The 17,620-nt window shown below is 38.4% G+C and overlaps 1 protein-coding gene across 1 annotated transcript in view; it reads left to right on the forward strand.

Moving 5' to 3' along the window:
- Window positions 1–17,620, forward strand: part of map2k5 (mitogen-activated protein kinase kinase 5) — a 62,595-nt gene that overhangs the window by 36,662 nt on the left and 8,313 nt on the right. Inside the window, exons 20-21 of the mRNA XM_032539298.1 lie at window positions 6,153–6,214; window positions 7,916–7,961. Of these exons, the coding sequence (XP_032395189.1) occupies window positions 6,153–6,214; window positions 7,916–7,961 (108 nt within the window). The remainder of the gene's footprint in view (window positions 1–6,152; window positions 6,215–7,915; window positions 7,962–17,620) is intronic.

Consider the following 17,620-nt stretch of genomic DNA (forward strand, 5'->3'; position numbering starts at 1 on the left):
CACACACACACACACACACACAGTGAGACATGCCTGGGAAAGACTCAACTAATAATTTTAGTCTCATGAGGCTAAAATAAAGGCCAAATAGATTAGATGCACATTAAGTTGAACAATTATAAGGTAGACATATCAAGAGAATATACAAAGGATTGTAATTTTGTACATTAGAACAAAGTTTCTGAAATCCTTTTTATGTCACTAGATGAGTGGCCTTGAAAATCGTGAGTAACATACATACAACATCAACATAGATAAATTGTAATAGGGAAGAGACAAAGTGGTCGCAAGTCACAGCTTTACATGGCAGTTTACCAAGTTACAAAAACACATTTTCTCACTTACCTAGCTGTATCTAGCCATGCAAATTTACAAATGGAATTTTGTTAAGAGAATTCAAAAGCAATATCCCTTTTTAGAAATGGCGTACCTGTTTATCTGTATAATCCACAGAACAAGCTATGCACAGTTTTCATAATGGGCCTTTTCTTTGGTAGAAAGTAGTTGGAATTAAAACAATTTTTAACAAAAGCTGTTTGATGGATGCCTTTGTAGACATTGCTTTATGCAAGGCCAGCCCACAAAGAGACAAAATTGGGTTTGAGGAGAATAAAACCTGGAGCTCTGAGTCATGAGGGGAACAATTTTGAGTCAGCTTTGTTAAGTTTGTTCATTTGGATGAGTATTTGGAGAACCAAAGAGCACCATAACACCCGCAGCTGTTAAATGTCTATGCAGTATGAGGCCATATTAAAGGACTATCATCCAACTGTAAAGTATGGTCCAGCAATTCAAGTAACACTAAGGTATATCAAGGCCAAAGAGTGGTACCTAATTTCACTTAATTTGACTATTCTCCATTTAAGTGCATGCAAGTGCACTTACACCATTTGAATTTATCCAGTGCGTTTTTTTAAATCTTAGTTGGTATTTATGTATAGCAGAGAAACATGCTCACCTTATTCAGCTAAAGTCTTGAACGAGAAGTTCTCTGTACTTGTTCCCACCATCTGTCCACCCTCATTAATGTGCCTCTCTGCTCTATTTCTTGAATAGCAAGTGGCTCCACTAATAAAGAACTCCCACTTTATTTTCAAGCCTGTAATTACTGATCTAATTTAGCTTAATAATTGCTTCATGGCAATGACATGTATATTTACTTGTACCCTTGTACCCTTGTAGTGTGTGTTCTATCTCATAGTGGAGCGCATTGACAACCAGAGGAATAATTCACTCAGACTAGCCACTTTCATCAGGCTGCTTGTCTTTTGTGCCATCGCCCGCTGCCACATCAAAGCTGCAGCAGTGTTCCTCTCCACTGGAGACATGAATACATGCATAAATGTGTGTGTTTGTGCCTGCAAAAAGGTGCATGTGCATGCAAATATGTGGGAAAATGCAGAGAGAGGTTTTGTATCAGATTTAGCCTACACCACACATAATTTAGTTGTGTAGTCAACACTTTGCACAAACTGTCGGTGCAATTGATCCTGTTTCTCTGCTTGCGTGCCTGTGTTTGTGTGTGTACACACCATAGTACAGTGGTTGCAAATTATTTGGTACTCCCTCTAAACGGAGTGTACACTCAGGCTTGTGGTGTGCATTGCTCAAGGGCATTTGTTTGTTTGTGTGTGTGTGTGTGTGTGTGTGTGTGTGTGTGTGTGTGTGTGTGTGTGTGTGTGTGTGTGTGTGTGTGTGTGTGTGTGTGTGTGTGTGTGTGTGTGTGTGTGTGTGTGTGTGTGTGTGTGTGTGTACTATGATATATTGCTCATCCAAGCGGCGGCAGCACTGTGAAGTGCAGTGAGATTAGAAGGGAACCCATTTCTTTGTTAATTTAAATGGGTTCATACATCATGCTTTGCGGGAGCCTGCCGATCAGAGCATTAAGGAATAGCGAACACTGCCCAGAGGTGTTTTTAATGGCACAGCAGGACTACAGATGTAAAAAGGTTTAATTCCCCGCATTTGAAAAAATTCTTGGATGTGGACCCAGCCTTTATGATTTTTGTGCATATCTGAGTAGTTTGTGTATTTTAGTTCATATTTTTGTCATTGGCTGGTACTGCTGTGCATATTTTAAATATCGCAGGACGTACACCCACTATTTACCTACTGGTCAACTAGGTTTTGATATTTATTGTACCTCTTGTATGAGGAAACATCTGTATTGTGTACATGCAGTGGTGTCACAAACAGGAAGATTTTCGTAATTCGTAAGGAATGAGCCTGTGTATTTTGACATTTACATACTTATTTGAATGCGACAGTGTATTAAAACAAAAAAATATCTAGATGTTACCACCTTTTTACCAAAATACTTTTCTACTACCATGATTTCATTCTTTTCATATAATGTGTAACTGAAACCATTGTCTATCATGGAAACTGCCAAAAAAAAAATTCTATTTCTAATTTTTTGCAGAAAGGAAAATGCTAATCCTGTTACTTTTAACACACACTTTTATTCTTAGCTCTCTTCTGGAGTTTACTGATAATGAGCCATCAAAAGAAAATACAGATGTTTGATACCGCTATTGCTATGTAGATGTCTACCTTTTTTCTCCAAGGATACAGAGGGTAAATATATATAATATAAGCGTGAATATCAACGACAGTTAAAGGTAGGGTAAGAAGCAGACTGAGAGGTGAAAAATGTATGGATTAATGAGGTGAGTGGCAGTAGTAGAGGGTCAGCCTGGCCCAGCTGTTCTACATGACACGGTTCATAGACCCTCCATTGACAACATGTCATAAGCCTGACACACACACATACACACACACATACACCTTACTCTTGTTCATTTTTGCAACAAAATAAAGTCTTAGTGACATTTGTTTGTTTGTGACATGCTGGAGGGGTGTCTGGTCTGCTGTTAAATGGAATCAATTACTAATAGTAAAGTAGCCTGTTCAGCAATGAAACAGCTGATAGTATAATTTTGAGATGAAAATAAAGAAGAAAACTTTTATCTTTCATCGCATAAAATGCTATTAATGATATAACCCCATCCAATGAGCTTAAGATCATGGCTCCTTCCCAGCTTAATACAGTAAAATCCAAACTAAAAACATCGGAACCTGTTTAAAACGGGCATCAATGGAGAAAAATACACTTTTTCCCTAAAAGAATTTGTTGCTCCGACACAGTGAGGCAGACTGGCCAAAAGGGTAGGAGAGTGACAAAAACACAATGTTAAAGGTCGGATTATTATTCAAGAAAAGTCTCGAAATGTAGCTTTCATCTGAATGGCTAAACAAAGTTTAGAACACCTTTTAATAACCCCTGTTTCTGTGTCCTGGTGCACCTTCAGGTATCTCTTGAGATTGGTAGGATTTTAAAGCCTATGACACCGTGACACACTTCTTTCCACAGTATTATACTTTAATTAAAGTAGATCTAAACAATCGCCTTTTTCCTACTAAAGCTTGATTTATGGTTCTGCGGAGGCTTGATGCAAAGCTTTTGCCATAGCCAACGTATGGGGCCTGAAGTTTATATTTGTGTGTTGGTGTGTACATCAATCCGGCATCTGTGTATGTGTGTCCGTGGAGTGGGTGTAGTAGAGCAAGGGAGAAAGTGAGAGAGTGACGGCAATTGACCTCGGAGCGAGTACCGACTCCAGAGAGAGAAACGGTCTCCCCTGTGTTTTCTGACCAAGGTGGGAAATCTGCAGCAGGAAAAGTTAACCCTCTCCTTGATCTCATGTTGTTTATTCAGTTGATCCATCCGTCTCCTTTAGAGCTTATACAGTAGCAGCACAATTATATTTATACATTTAACCCCAAAAGATTACATAGAGGTTCATCCATCCATCCATCTTCATCCGCTTATTCAGTATAGGGTCGCGGGGGCAGCAGCTCCAGTAGGGGACCCCAAACTTCCCGTTCCCAACGTTCATGTTTTATACAAATATAGTAACATTTAATAATGCTGAATATTGTATGTAGATGAATCCGCTTTAATTGGAAAGTTGAAATCCTCATGCCTTTTAGTTCATGAGTGTTAGAATGAAGAATCCATTGAACATTACAGCTATGATTTCCCCCCCCACCTATAGCACATCAAACTCACGGTACAAAAGGTCTATATAGCCTTTACGGTGATGCCTCAGCAAAACATGTTGCGTTTGAAAAACGGCCCGGCTCGATTGTTCTCAGTATGATACTCTCAGCAACAGTACATGGAGCACATTCAGTGACATATCTTTCAGTTCTGAATTTTAAAATGTAAGAAGCTAAAGCCTTAATAAAATAGGTATCTTCAAGAACAGGGTTTTTCCTAAATAACAATAGGACAATGTGTGAAAGATGCCATACATATTTATTTATTAACAAAAGCAAAACGTAGTCTAAAAACCATGGCTGTGTGTCTGTTGTACCATCTCTAATGGCGTTTTTCCACTACATGTTACCTGCTCAATTCAACTCGGCCGCGCTGCCCCATCCTCCTTATTCCTTCGCAGATTAGTACTGCCTCATGCGTGTAGCTGATCGTCACAGCAGAGGTGGTGCTAGAAAAGTACCTGTTAGCAGGTACCTGGGACTTCTTTCGTAATGGAAAACCAAAAAAGGCAAATAGAGTCAAGGCGAGTTGAGGAGGTACCATGCAGTGGAAAAACGTCTGGCTCACTATAGTACAAACTATACATGTGTGTGCCTTTTTAAGTTGATGTAAAACGTTTAGTATTGTTGATTTTAACTCTACTGAGACACACTGTCTGAGAATAATGCAGCTGGGATTTAATTAAGTTAATTAATATTCAAAAGCTATTGATTCTTCTCGCAGCAACTCTGGTCTTGATTTTTGTAGATACTGTACTGATATACAAGCCAAACCACATGCCTCCCTCCCAAAATGGACATTTTTTCTGTTCTTGCTTTAGCACACAGCAGTTTGCACTAACTGCCTTTTAAGAGTTGCAACAAGCTCCAGTTTCTGTGTTAGGACCAAGGACAGCGACAGTTAGGTCCACAGAGACGGGGGTTGGATGTTTGTGTTGTGGGGATGGAGGGCTTGGGGGGGGGGGGGGGGGGGGGGGGGGGGGGGGGGGGGGGTGTAAATGCATAGCTGCTAACGTATTGATTTGCTTGATTTTCTCTTCAATGAGAAGTGCATCCTTGCTCAGTCAAAGAAGGTGCATTCAACATTGCCCATTTTCAAGAGACTTTTTTGATTAAGAATTAGTGCTTACATTATTAACAGTAACCGATAAAAATTGTCATGTGTAGCTGTTACAAATGTTTGTCATGTTATTTTTGCAATAGGCTCTGTATAATGATGGTGTCAGAAATCAAAACCATAACAGCTTTAATTTATAGCAGTTTCTCTTAAATTTGAACTTTCACCTTTTAAAATCACTAAATTTGTGGATTGGTTGACCCAACGAGACTAATGTTGTCTCACCAAGTGAGTGTGTAGCCCAGAGGTCAGTGTTCGAGCAGTTAAGATACTTAATTCTGAACTAAATCCAGGCTCTTCAAGGTTACATACTCTTTGAACATATGTTGTGTCAGTAACTGTACCATTAGGGTTGATCTTATTAACCCATGAACTTTTGGCACCTTGTCTTTTTCAAATAAGCACTAAAGCTTGAAATATAATGCTGTATGCAGAACCAGTTACTTTCCCCTACTTTGCAACTCTAAATAGTGTTGCTAGGTTTGCTGAATGGCATTTAGGTGGCTTACATGTTAGCCAAAACAACTTGGTTGTTGCTGTTTATTTGTCAATTTAGAAATGTTTTCTGTCTCTGGTGGACCAAAATCATTTTAACCTGTAAACCTAGATTACATAATGTTTTATTTTATCTAAATAATCAGTTTTTATTTTTAGCCTCTCTTTACGTGTTCATATAAGTGCTTCTTTGTTACACTGTATATTGACCAACACTGAGAAATGAGAAATGTTTTGTTTGTGTCCTTCTTAATTGTGTTGTATTTTTGTCTGCTTTGTTTCAGTGCTATTTTGGGGAGAGTTAGGGTAATGCCTTTTTAAGAGTTAAGGGTAGAAACACAAAGCCTATTAATCTATTTCTTCATGTAAGTCGTGCAGATACTGTAAGTTTCAGGATCCTTCAGTCAGTGCAGCGAGTTATCATCATTCCACATTACATTGTTACTTGTTGTCTAATTTGTTGTGTTCTTCTTCACAGGATCCTCCAGTTCTTCCTGTTGGCCAGTTCAGTGAGAAGTTTGTTCACTTTATAACTCAGTGGTGAGTCAGTTACTTTTTAATACTAGGGGTGGGAATAACAGGGTACCTTACGAAACAATGACTAATACATGGCCTACGATACCGATATCACAACACAGCAATTCTGTGAAAATCAATATATTGCTAGACAATCCTATAATGATACATCACGATACCCGTCTTACTATGAATGCTAAATGCTTGTGAAAAGGTCAAGTGCAAGTTTTTTCTCTTTATTCACTGCAAGTCCAAACTGATAGAAAACAGCACAATTCTGCAGCACAAGTTTTCGTTCTGTAAATTATAAATACAGCACTATAGAGCAACTGTGTGTCCAGACTTTAGACTTAAATGTGGCTGGAGCATCTGTTATTTTCCTCAAACGGCTGTCCACCATCCCTCCTTATTTTATTAATTAAAATATCAATATATGGGGAAAGCTTATCAATGATCGTATCGCACGAAGGACAATGATATATTACCGTATCACTATTTTGTCACAGCCGTTTTTAATACGCTTTGTTTCTTGTAGGTCAAATACAGATTTTATTTTTTATTTGACACCATCATATTTGAAATTGAATTCTGGGCTATTAAATACATAGAGCCTACAATTGTGATTCTAGTTTGTAATAGCTTAATATGTGTGGCACAGTCAGCCATTTGATCCCCGCGTAGCCAGACTGAACAATTGCCGGGAACATAAGCTGCATTTGACATAGATGAACCAAATTATGGTAGATGAGTCAAAGGTATAATGGTAACACAATAGGATTAAAGTTAATTTGTCTGTGTAATAATTCATTGTGGTTGGGGTAATGGCTTTAGCTAGGATTTTCAGTGCTGCTGAATAAAAAGCCAAGAAATGATTGATTGATCTAATGCAACAGGACAAAGACAATGTTTACTCTGCGTTTGCCTCCGTTTCATTAGCCTCTTGTAACCTTTACAGTGGCACAAACATATACATACACACCCAAGCCACATGCGTGTATGCGTGTATGCGTGTGTGTGTGTGTGTGTGTGTGTGTGTGTGTGTGTGTGTGTGTGTGTGTGTGTGTGTGTGTGTGTGTGTGTGTGTGTGTGTGTGTGTGTGTGTGTGTGTGTGTGTGTGTGTGTGTGTGTGTGTGTGTGTGACTATCTAGCTGGCTATACCATCTGTTGTTTATCCCCCATGCTTGCTTTATTTACTCAAACAGGGCACCTCTCTCCAGAACAGACTGAGGTACCAGCCCTGGCATTATCTTCTCCAGGCTATTCTTAGAGGGTCATGGTCCATTCATTGTGAAACATAAACCAGTAACATGACTAACGGCAGACAGGTCCCTGCACTAATTCCTCATAGTCCCCAATATACATACTATAGAGGACACTCACACAAACACGCACGTAAATCCATTGTAATAATGTGGTAACTGCTTCAATTTAAGTGTTCTGAATAATAAGAAATATTAATTAAAATTTGAAATATGAATTCAATTCTGTTGAAATAAATGTTCTGTGCTGGTAGTGTGTATTGTCTTTCATGCCCTCCTTTTCCATTTCTGTGCCATGAAAGGTTTCGTTTCAGGCACTCTTAAATAGTCATTTATAAATTAAAAGGATGCCGTTGAAATGAAAGCTGCTGTTGAAATAAAACAAAAACGGCTTTGGCACATATATAAACACAGTTTAAATGGTTGCTGGATATAGACTGTTTGTATCTTTTTTTTTTCTTTTCAGTATGCGGCGGCAACCCAAAGAGAGGCCTGCGCCTAATAACCTCATGGTAAGTTAAACCAGGACTTCATTAAACAGTCCCAAGGACGACAAAATATAACTTTTGAATAACTGTTTACAGACGTGATCATATTCATGCATTCCAATGAAAATGAAATAATTAATAACTAATTATTTTATTATCTCTGTAGCTTTTGGAATATACAATTGTGGTGTTTTTTTCGCAATGATTGAGGTGTTTAGGTCAAGGACCCTTAAAGTTGGGATGGCTGTGTGGAAATAACAGTAATAAACGTTTTGCTACCAATGAAAGATGTTAAAGGTCAGCGTGAAACCTTGGGGACTAGCTGTTGTAAAAGAGTCAAATAATTATTTACAAAAATAAGGTTTTACACACTAATAAAACTTTGAGCGAGGGGCAAAAATAAATTATTTGTGTTTCTGCCCGTCTTTGGCCATGTAACGGTAAGAAAGTGTGTACATGATTATCATTTTTACATCTTAATGCACATAACATTACTCTCAATCCAAAATGTTTGCTGTCACCAAATGAACATTGTGTCTCATCTGCAAATATGATGATAAGTGTAATAACTAATTTACTATCTATCACCGTTGCCTTTCTGTTAATTACATGCCCATTGTCACAGAAATCTCTAACTAGACAGGACATGACTTCCATAGTCCAACAATTAATCCATCCGTCCCCTTTTGAGGTTATTCAGAGGCAGCTGTAAATGATTTTTAAAGGTTTAACCACAAAAGATTACATAGAGGTTCATGTTGCATACAAATCATGTATGATTCTGAATATTGTATGTAGACGAATCCGCTTTAATTGGAAAGTTGAAATCCTCATGCCTTTTAGTTCATGAGTGTTAGAATGAAGAATCCATTGAACATTACAGCTATGATTTTCCCCCCCACCTATAGCACATCAAACTCACGGTACAAAAGGTCTATATAGCCTTTACGGTGATGCCTCAGCAAAACATGTTGCGTTTGAAAAACGGCCCGGCTCGATTGTTCTCAGTATGATACTCTCAGCAACAGTACATGGAGCACATTCAGTGACATATCTTTCAGTTCTGAATTTTAAAATGTGACAAGCTAAAGCCCTAATAAAGTAGGTATCTTGAGGAACAAGGTTTTTCCTGAATAACATTAGGACAATGTGTGAAAGATGCCCTAGATATTTATGTATTAACAAAAGAAAAAGGTAGTCTAAAAACCATGGCTGTGTGTCTGTTGTACCATCTCTAACTGGCTTACTATATTACAAACTACACGTGTGCGCCTTTAAAAACTACACGTGTGCTTTAAAAACTACACGTGTGCTGTAAAAAGTTAATTATTGTTGAATTTAACTCTACTGAGTCATACTGTCTGAGAATAATGCAGCTGTGATTTAGCAAGTTAATTAATATTCAAAAGCTATTGATTCTCCGTGCAGCGACTCTGTTCTTGATTTTTATAGATACTGTAAGGCAAAAATCCTAACTAAGTTCCAGCTTTTCCTTTTAGTCTATCTGAATGATATACAAGCCAAACCACATGCCTCCCTCCCAAAATGGAGTTGTTGTTTTTTTTTTTAGCATTAGCACACAAGGCCACAGCAGTTTGCACTAACTGCCTTTTAAGAGTTGCAACAAGCTCCAGTTTCTGTGTGAGGACCAAGGACAGCGACAGTTAGGTCCGCAGAGACGGGGGTTGGAGGTTTGTGTTGTGGGGATGAAGGGCTGGGGGGTGTTAATGCAGAGCTGCTAACAGGTTGTATGTTCTCAATCTCACACCAGAAAGGAGGAGTAAAGAGACATGTTGTCTAGACACTCAGTGGGCATTCCTGCCTCCACACGGAAGTGGTTCTCTTAAGGGAGAGACTATGCCCTACTACTTTTCAAGTTCCACTTGTTGTGTTTGCAGCGGTGCTCTTTTTTTGTATGACTCTCCATCTTTTTTATACACAAATGCCACTGTTTGTGTTGAGGGACACCTTTAGTCTCTATATAATTGTTTTACTGAAGAGAATTATGAGCTCTTCTCCTCAATGTCTTCTTGTGGTTTCATGTGTCCTCCATGACCTAGGTGCACAACCAAAGCTTCTTTCCAACACACAATAATGCAAGGACGTGGTTCACACCGAATATCAGATACCAACATTTATCAGACAATATTAGATCTACACCGATAAATATTCAATTTATCCACAATTAATCTAGGATGCTGGATCAACTACGCACTGCTTCTCCTCCTTTCTATGCTTCAGGTCATCGTAGCTTGTATGGTGGCATTTTCATTACTCGTTTTTCTCACTCTCCTACTCTGCCCCACTTTCTTCACATACATTGTGGTCCCTGTGCTCTATTTTTAAATGTTTACAGCTCTCTCTATGTCTCTCTTTCACTCTCTATTTCCTACTTCCACTCTCTCCCCATCCCTCTCATCTTTCCTTTACCTATATTTTTGTACTCCTGTAGGCCTTTTATTTCTTTTTCTGCCCACAATGAACAGAGATATAAGGTCATGGATGCCTGCCTTTGTGGCACCAGCCTGCTGATTGTCTTTCTCCTCTCTTCTTCTTCTCCTCCTCCTCCTCATTCCCTCTTTCCTCCCCACCTCTCACTCTACCTCCCTATTCCCCCCAGCATCCTGAGTACATTAAAACTCTTTACCTATTCTATCTGTATGTTAATGCACCAAGCCACAGCTCCCCTTCTCTCCTCTCCCTCTGCTTTACAGATGCACCCATTTGCTCTCAGTTCCTCATTTCTCCTGAAGGTAATGTGGGAAATCACACAACAGTGTAGACACTGAGCAAATAATGTTGTTTTATGACCATACAAACTCTCCTAGTAGCTCTAGTTTGCTCATCAGGTTTCAGCATGTGGTTTCTCTAATCACTGGTATAGCTTTTATTGACGTCATTATTTTCACTGGGATTTTATCCTATTAGACGTTCTTTAAAGGGCTGCTGTTTGATTGCATGCCTGCTCTTGATGGGTTCCCCGAAGCTTGACACAGTGTGCTACAACTACTTGTATTGGATGCTTTGCTCATGCTATTAATATTTTATCCTGTTCAACTTTTTCTTATTACTTTACCTGACTAAGACACGCAGTGAAGGAAACCCCTTTTTCTCTGGTTAATGCTGCAGTATGTTCCCAACACGAATAAAGGGAGAGAACCAAGCAATGCAAAAAGAAAGGGTAGTGCTAACAGAAATGCAATCATGACAATAATAAAAAAAAGTTACTTTAGAAGAAAGGTGCTATTAATATTAGTATAGCAGCTATTAATCTATTAATACAAGAAATGCAACTCAAAGTGCTTTACTATAAGGAAACCACATGCACAGAGTGCTTCACATAAAAATAGACCGTAAACATAAAAACTGTAAGTGACATAATGCAAAATGAAATAAAGCCACCTATAGTACATCAAACTCAAAAAACCCACTTGATAGTAATAGTGAAAACAAGATTAAAAAAAAGAACACATAGAATCCATAACATAAGATTGAAAGAAAAAAAAATGTTAATAATAAAAATAAAGTTTGAAAATGAATTATATGTAGAATTAATAAAATGAAGTACATGCTGCATGGCATTCCCCCCCCCTCTCACCAAATGTCACAAAATGCCAAAAAATAATCTTTAAAAAAAAATGAGAGTTGTGTGTCCCCTATTTCATGACTATATGGGGCACTAGAGCAGGAGGTTTTCAACATCAATGCAAAGTCCCATGCATTTGGACAAGTTTTCTCTGACATAAATTATTTAAAAAATGACATTCTCAAACCATGTGAAAAACCTGGAAACACAGGCCCAGCTGCATATCTGTTATTGGCAGAAGGTTGTCTGAGCATGTTTTTGTGATGTGAAGCTTAAAATTACAAACCGGTGCTTTAGGTGCTTGATAAAACACTTGTGAATTTTTGCTTATTAATAAAATCCAAAACCAGTTTTTTACATTTGAAGTCTTGCTCATAAACGCACAAAACTCAGCCATTTCAACAAGGAATGTCAATAGGAATTTGGTTAGGACATAAAAGTAAATTCATAATAATAATGAATAAACATTCCCATGTGGATGCTATCACTACCACAATCATTCACATTCAGCGTTCACTTACCAAAACATTTGTGTCCTTGAGGCCTGACGAAAGAATTTCCTTTCTTATAAAACATGCTTCCTTTGTTTTTGCAGAATTTAAATCGTGCTTAGTTTACAGCCTTTGTTTTCATATTACTGCGTTTCTTTGCATGTGAAGCAGCAGAGCAGCTGACACCAGCTTCAGGAATGTGTACACACATAAAAACATTGCTCCATTGCCCCGCTAGTGATCAAAAACTACACTGGTTACTTATTAAGTAAAAATAAAAAAAATAAAAAGCCAAAGAAAAACTAAATAAAACAAACCTAAATACACCCTTTCCTTTTGTCCTTTTAACCCCCTTCTTTTACACAAACGGTTTTGTCCACAGTTGAATTATTTATGATTGATCGGAACATATTTTGGTCATCCTCACTAAGTTATTCAGGCCGATTGAATGGACTTCATTTGCAATATTTAGTTTTTTAACTTTAGAAATGAACCCATTACTGTGCTCTCCCTGTGAGATTACAGTGATGGACAGTATGTAACAAGAAAATCAGAGGCTTGTATTGTGATACCTTAACACTGATGGAAACGTTGAGTTGATCTGAGCCCAGATGGTTTACACCATGACGGATAACATGTTTGTCATTTTGTTAGACGTTAATTAATCAGGAAGAAATATCAACCTGCTTTCTGTCTGACTGTATTAAGCTCAATACTTGAGTCAGTAAGAGATCTTTCTTCCATTTCTTCCCAAGTCCCTTCATTTGGAAAGACTCGCATGATGAGCTGTCATAGTAGAGGAAAGTGTGTTTTTCTCCCCTTATTCTAATGCATCTTTCATTGTGGACACCCTATCCTGTCATCATAAGCGAATGACGTTGGTTAGTTGAGGAGACTTTCCATTGGCCCGCTCCCAGGACGTTAGCCGCAGGTATTTGGTGATGACCCATCCTGTCTGAGGTTTCTTCCTTTTGGTTCTAAACAGAGTGTCTTTCTCCTCCCCCTTCTCCTTCAACACCAGGCCTGGTCTGTGTGCAGCACCTACTGCCTTATTTATTAAGCTTAAGGGCAAGAATACAGAAAATATAGTAATTGGTGTAACATTATTTTGTGTGCTTGTTTGAGTGATGATCCCACACCCTTATATTCTTTGATTGTGATTTGTTAGACGTTTTATTCTCTCTCTCTCTCTCTCTCTCTCTCTCTCTCCCCCCCCCCCCCCCCCCCCTTCATTGTCCCTCAATCCCCGGCAGCAGCATTCACACAGCCTTTTAGCACCCTGGTCAATGCAACTCTCCTATTCTGCTTTTCATTCATAGGCACACATGCACACATTTCATAGCCCCTTTTCAACCCGGAGACACCAGATGAGCCCCACGTTTTTCACAAAGGAAACCCCTCCTGTGTCTGTCCGTCCCAAATCTGGTTCAGACGCTTACACACACCCAACACACACACACACACACACACTTGTTATGTTTGTTGATATTTGTTATTAACAAACACAATCCTGACTGATTTAAAAATTAATCCATACTATATCAGTCATGAATCAAAATCACTAATTATTTTTATTCATTTATCATCTTAGACAACATGGATGTGTCAGTTTACCACCGGGATAAAGTATCTCTTATAAACTTTAGTTTTATGAAAGCAGGGACATCCTACTGTCCCTTCCTGACTGATGTAGTGACACCACATCGTTGAGACAGACATGGACGAGATGAGTAAGGCAGTGGACTGAAGGCCACAAGAAAACACACATCGTCCTTTATATTTACTGGACATCCACATAATATTCACGCTCAACTGTATTCATTTTGGATCAAGAACTTAGCAAGTCAAGCCACTCATTAAACCTTTGCATTTTATGAGCTGCCTGAATTCTACAGCAGCGATGCAGCTTGTCTTTGTTGTATTAGTGTTCGTCTCTGTACATAATGTGGTTCTGTTGAAGAGGTTGTGTGCACGTTTTTTATTTTTTATTTCATTATGTTGTTTTACTGCAAAAATAACATAATGTACTGTAAGTGTGTAGTTTGTTTGTGGATGATTGAACCTAACTTAAGTAAACTAAATATATAGATTGATCGCCCATGGGTCTTTACTGTACATAAATCCTATTTCCACATACTGGGACTGCAGTATGGTACTGCTGCGCAACTGTTCAGTCAAGTTATTTTGAATCAGAGTTGGAGTCAAAATTACACTGAAATCTTGTCCAAAAAAAAAAAAATCAACTCTAGCGTTTGGAGGAAATATGCCTTTTTTAATATCCAATCTAATATCTTGAATTTGACCCAAAACATTTTGTGATAGTGGGCTATGTAAGAAAAATAAAATATAAATAAATATATATTTATACTGTATATAAAAGACATTGCACAATACTGTATAATGTAGCTCAAACAACCTTTGGAAAGGTTAACAATTTAATTTAATTTAATCACTGAAATGATTATTAGACAGGAACGGGTTGGTTTCTTATAAGATTCATTGACACCAAGAATGTCAGTAAGTTTAAGACTGTTTTTAATTTCTCTCCACTTCTTCCATTTTTCTCCCAGTCTACAATAACCCTACTCCATATGTTACACTCCTGGTCACTGCTAACTACATCTGTTGGTCTCGACTACCACATCTCTTCTAAAACACATATTTGTAACACATTGTGTAACATCCCATGATCCCACTTCTCTTTATGACCAGCCAGTAGGATTTGTTAGTTCAGCGACATATAGCTACTCTTTTGTACACTTGGTTGGGGACCAAACTAGGCCATGAAAATTATGGTGCTCTTTTTACTCTTGGTTCTCTTTTTTTATTATGTTTTTTCTACTTCTTTCCATTTCGGTGGCTAACATTTAGTGTTGTGGCTCATTGATAGCTGGCTGTCTGGAGAAAGTGCTGCCTCACTATGCAAACAGTTTTAAAGGCAGATATTTGAAAGTAGCATTAGATGTTTGGATCATTAAGCTTAGGGCATTGTAACTCTCCTAAGAGAAGTTTCCCTACATTTCCTGTGCAGTAAGATTGACCAAAGTGTACACACACACACACACACACACACACACACAAACACACAATGCCAGGCAGTTTCCAGAGGGGGCCAGTGATTAGCATGTAAAGACCTAGTTATTCTATCTACCTCTTTACCCTTCTCTCTGTCTGTCTCTCTAACTCGTACACACACACACACACACACACACACACACACACACACACACAGTGACAAAAACACCATGTTTCTTCCAACACTATTCTAATGAGTTGATGACCAGTCTCTTGTTATAATTGCCTCAAACTCCTTTTTAATTTCTTTTAAACGTATTAATCATACATAGTTATTTAAAATCACATAAAGTAATCTTAGATTAAATGGACCCTTCAAAGGCTTCAGACAATTAAAGAGTTAGGTAGAATTTCCCTTGGGTTTAAGCCACTTCTATTTGAGTAGGTGGAGGTGATTATCCCATTTTGATGGGGCCAGACGGTGATTAATGTAACTTTAAAATGAGTCCTTCCCCTATCTCACCTCTGTCCACAAACCGCTACAGCAGAAAGTCAAAACACCTTCAGTGACCTAACTAAGAAGTAGTTATTCACTCTGTATTTATAACTCTCTTTATATGTGTCATACTTAATTTAAGTCGCCTGTAATTAAGTGATATGTGCAGGTTTCAAGTGTTTGACAGAGGATGGGTTCTTAATGTACTCAATGTCCGGGTGTGTGCTCCGGTTTGTTTCTGTATCAAAGTAAGACTTTTGAGACAGCTTATGTCTAATATAATTGAGAGTCTGCAGATAATAATCTAAAAGTATTTTTACAACCTCCGGGTCTTGTATGTTGGGGTGGTGGGGTTGTGAGATAAACCTGAGTGGTCGCGAGAAGAGAAACAAATTTAAAGAAGAAGAAAACGTTTTTGCAACACAAAATTATGTTCTGGGAATATCACTCTCTGGTTAGACTGCTCACAGCTTATAGATGTGTGACCAGTGTAGAAGAGTAACAAGTACACATTGCTTCACAATAAAAGACCAGAACGCTTAGGTACCATGGTTTTTTGTTCCAGATGTGTATTCAGAACACACATGTTGGGAGCTCTTGTTGCCACCTGCTGCGTTAAGCGCTCTGCTGTTTCAGAGCATTAAATGTATCTGGAGTGAGTAGTCCTTGAAAAAGCTTGATATTTGTGATGTGTCACTGGACAATTATGGTACATGAAGTCGGAGACCGGTCTGAGAGACTTACTGCGGGGTCTCCGAGCATGACTGGCCGAGCGTCAAACTAGCGGCCATGACAGGCGCTAGCTGGCTGCCGCATCACTTTATGGAGCTTCTCAACTCTGAAAACATTGAAGCAAATTGTCAATTCGGCAACGATTTTTGCAATACTGCCTTTGTTCAAAATGTAAACCGTTCATTTCTCACCTAAAAGGTTCTCAGAAGTGAATTTAGTGATGAGTAAGAGGTGAAAATTGTTAAAGGGGTCCCATTGTTAGTCCGGGAACCTGAATCTCGTTGACCAAGGTGCGGAAAAGGGAACAGCTAAAAGACCCTGTCCTGAAGTAGGAGCTGAAAGAGTTACAGGAACTGCGGTCAGGGGAACTTTAAAATCCCGTGATTGGTCTAGTCAGTACACAAGAAAAAAAGGGTTCCAGGAATGTTATGTTCCAGGAACTGCAAAAATCCCTCCGGTCGGAAAGCGGCTTCTGTTCACCAACTGGTCGTTAACTTTGTTTGTCTGACATTTGGTGTTGGACAGGTTATCATAATAAAAATACTGATTATAAGTGCTTTAAGTAATTTAGAAACAATGCCGCTATCAGAAACCACTTAGTACATACAGTATATTGTGTGAAAAACTGAATATTGTCTGAAATATTTTTTTGGGACTTTTAAGTTATAAATACACATGAAATATCAGTATTGGCTTCAAAATGTTTGTAGTGGTTGGAATGTAGTCATTGTTTCAAACTGGAAGAAAGGTTTACACAGTAACCAGGTGTCTTGTGCTCTCATGGATAAGACATATTTTATTACAAATTATCATAATACATACGCATTTTTCTGTCTAAACATTCACAAACATCTTTTCCAATTATTTCACTGGGCTTTGCAGGGCTTTAACTCAAATAAAATTAGCAAAAAAGCGGTGAGCAGTGTTGTTGTCAGCTGTTTGTTCAACATTAAAATACCCCCACAGCAGCACCCAGTCCAAATACAACATCTCATAAGTCGACTTTCTTTCTCTCCTGCAATCTGTCTTTTATGCTTTCTTTAGTCCTCACTTTTGCTCACTTTCTTCATTTCTTTAATTTTCTACCACTGCCAATCGGGTAGCAATGTGATTTGTGTGTTGGCGAAATAATACATTTAGAACGGGAAAGATCAGTAACCACAAGCAAAGAGATTGTTTTGAGTTAATGTGTGTTTCTACAGTGTATTGGTGTGGGTGATTGTGATATGACGAGCCACGCACCTTCATCCAGGTTAAAGCAGATGTCTCTGGCCTGTCAGGGTTCATTTCTGGAGCAGAGATGGAGTGCTATATTTTAAGAACATCACTCAGGACTTCCTTCTTTATTTCTGTATCACTCCCT

The sequence above is a fragment of the Etheostoma spectabile genome, chromosome 1 (genome assembly GCF_008692095.1).
Source record: "Etheostoma spectabile isolate EspeVRDwgs_2016 chromosome 1, UIUC_Espe_1.0, whole genome shotgun sequence".
NCBI lineage: Eukaryota > Metazoa > Chordata > Actinopteri > Perciformes > Percidae > Etheostoma > Etheostoma spectabile.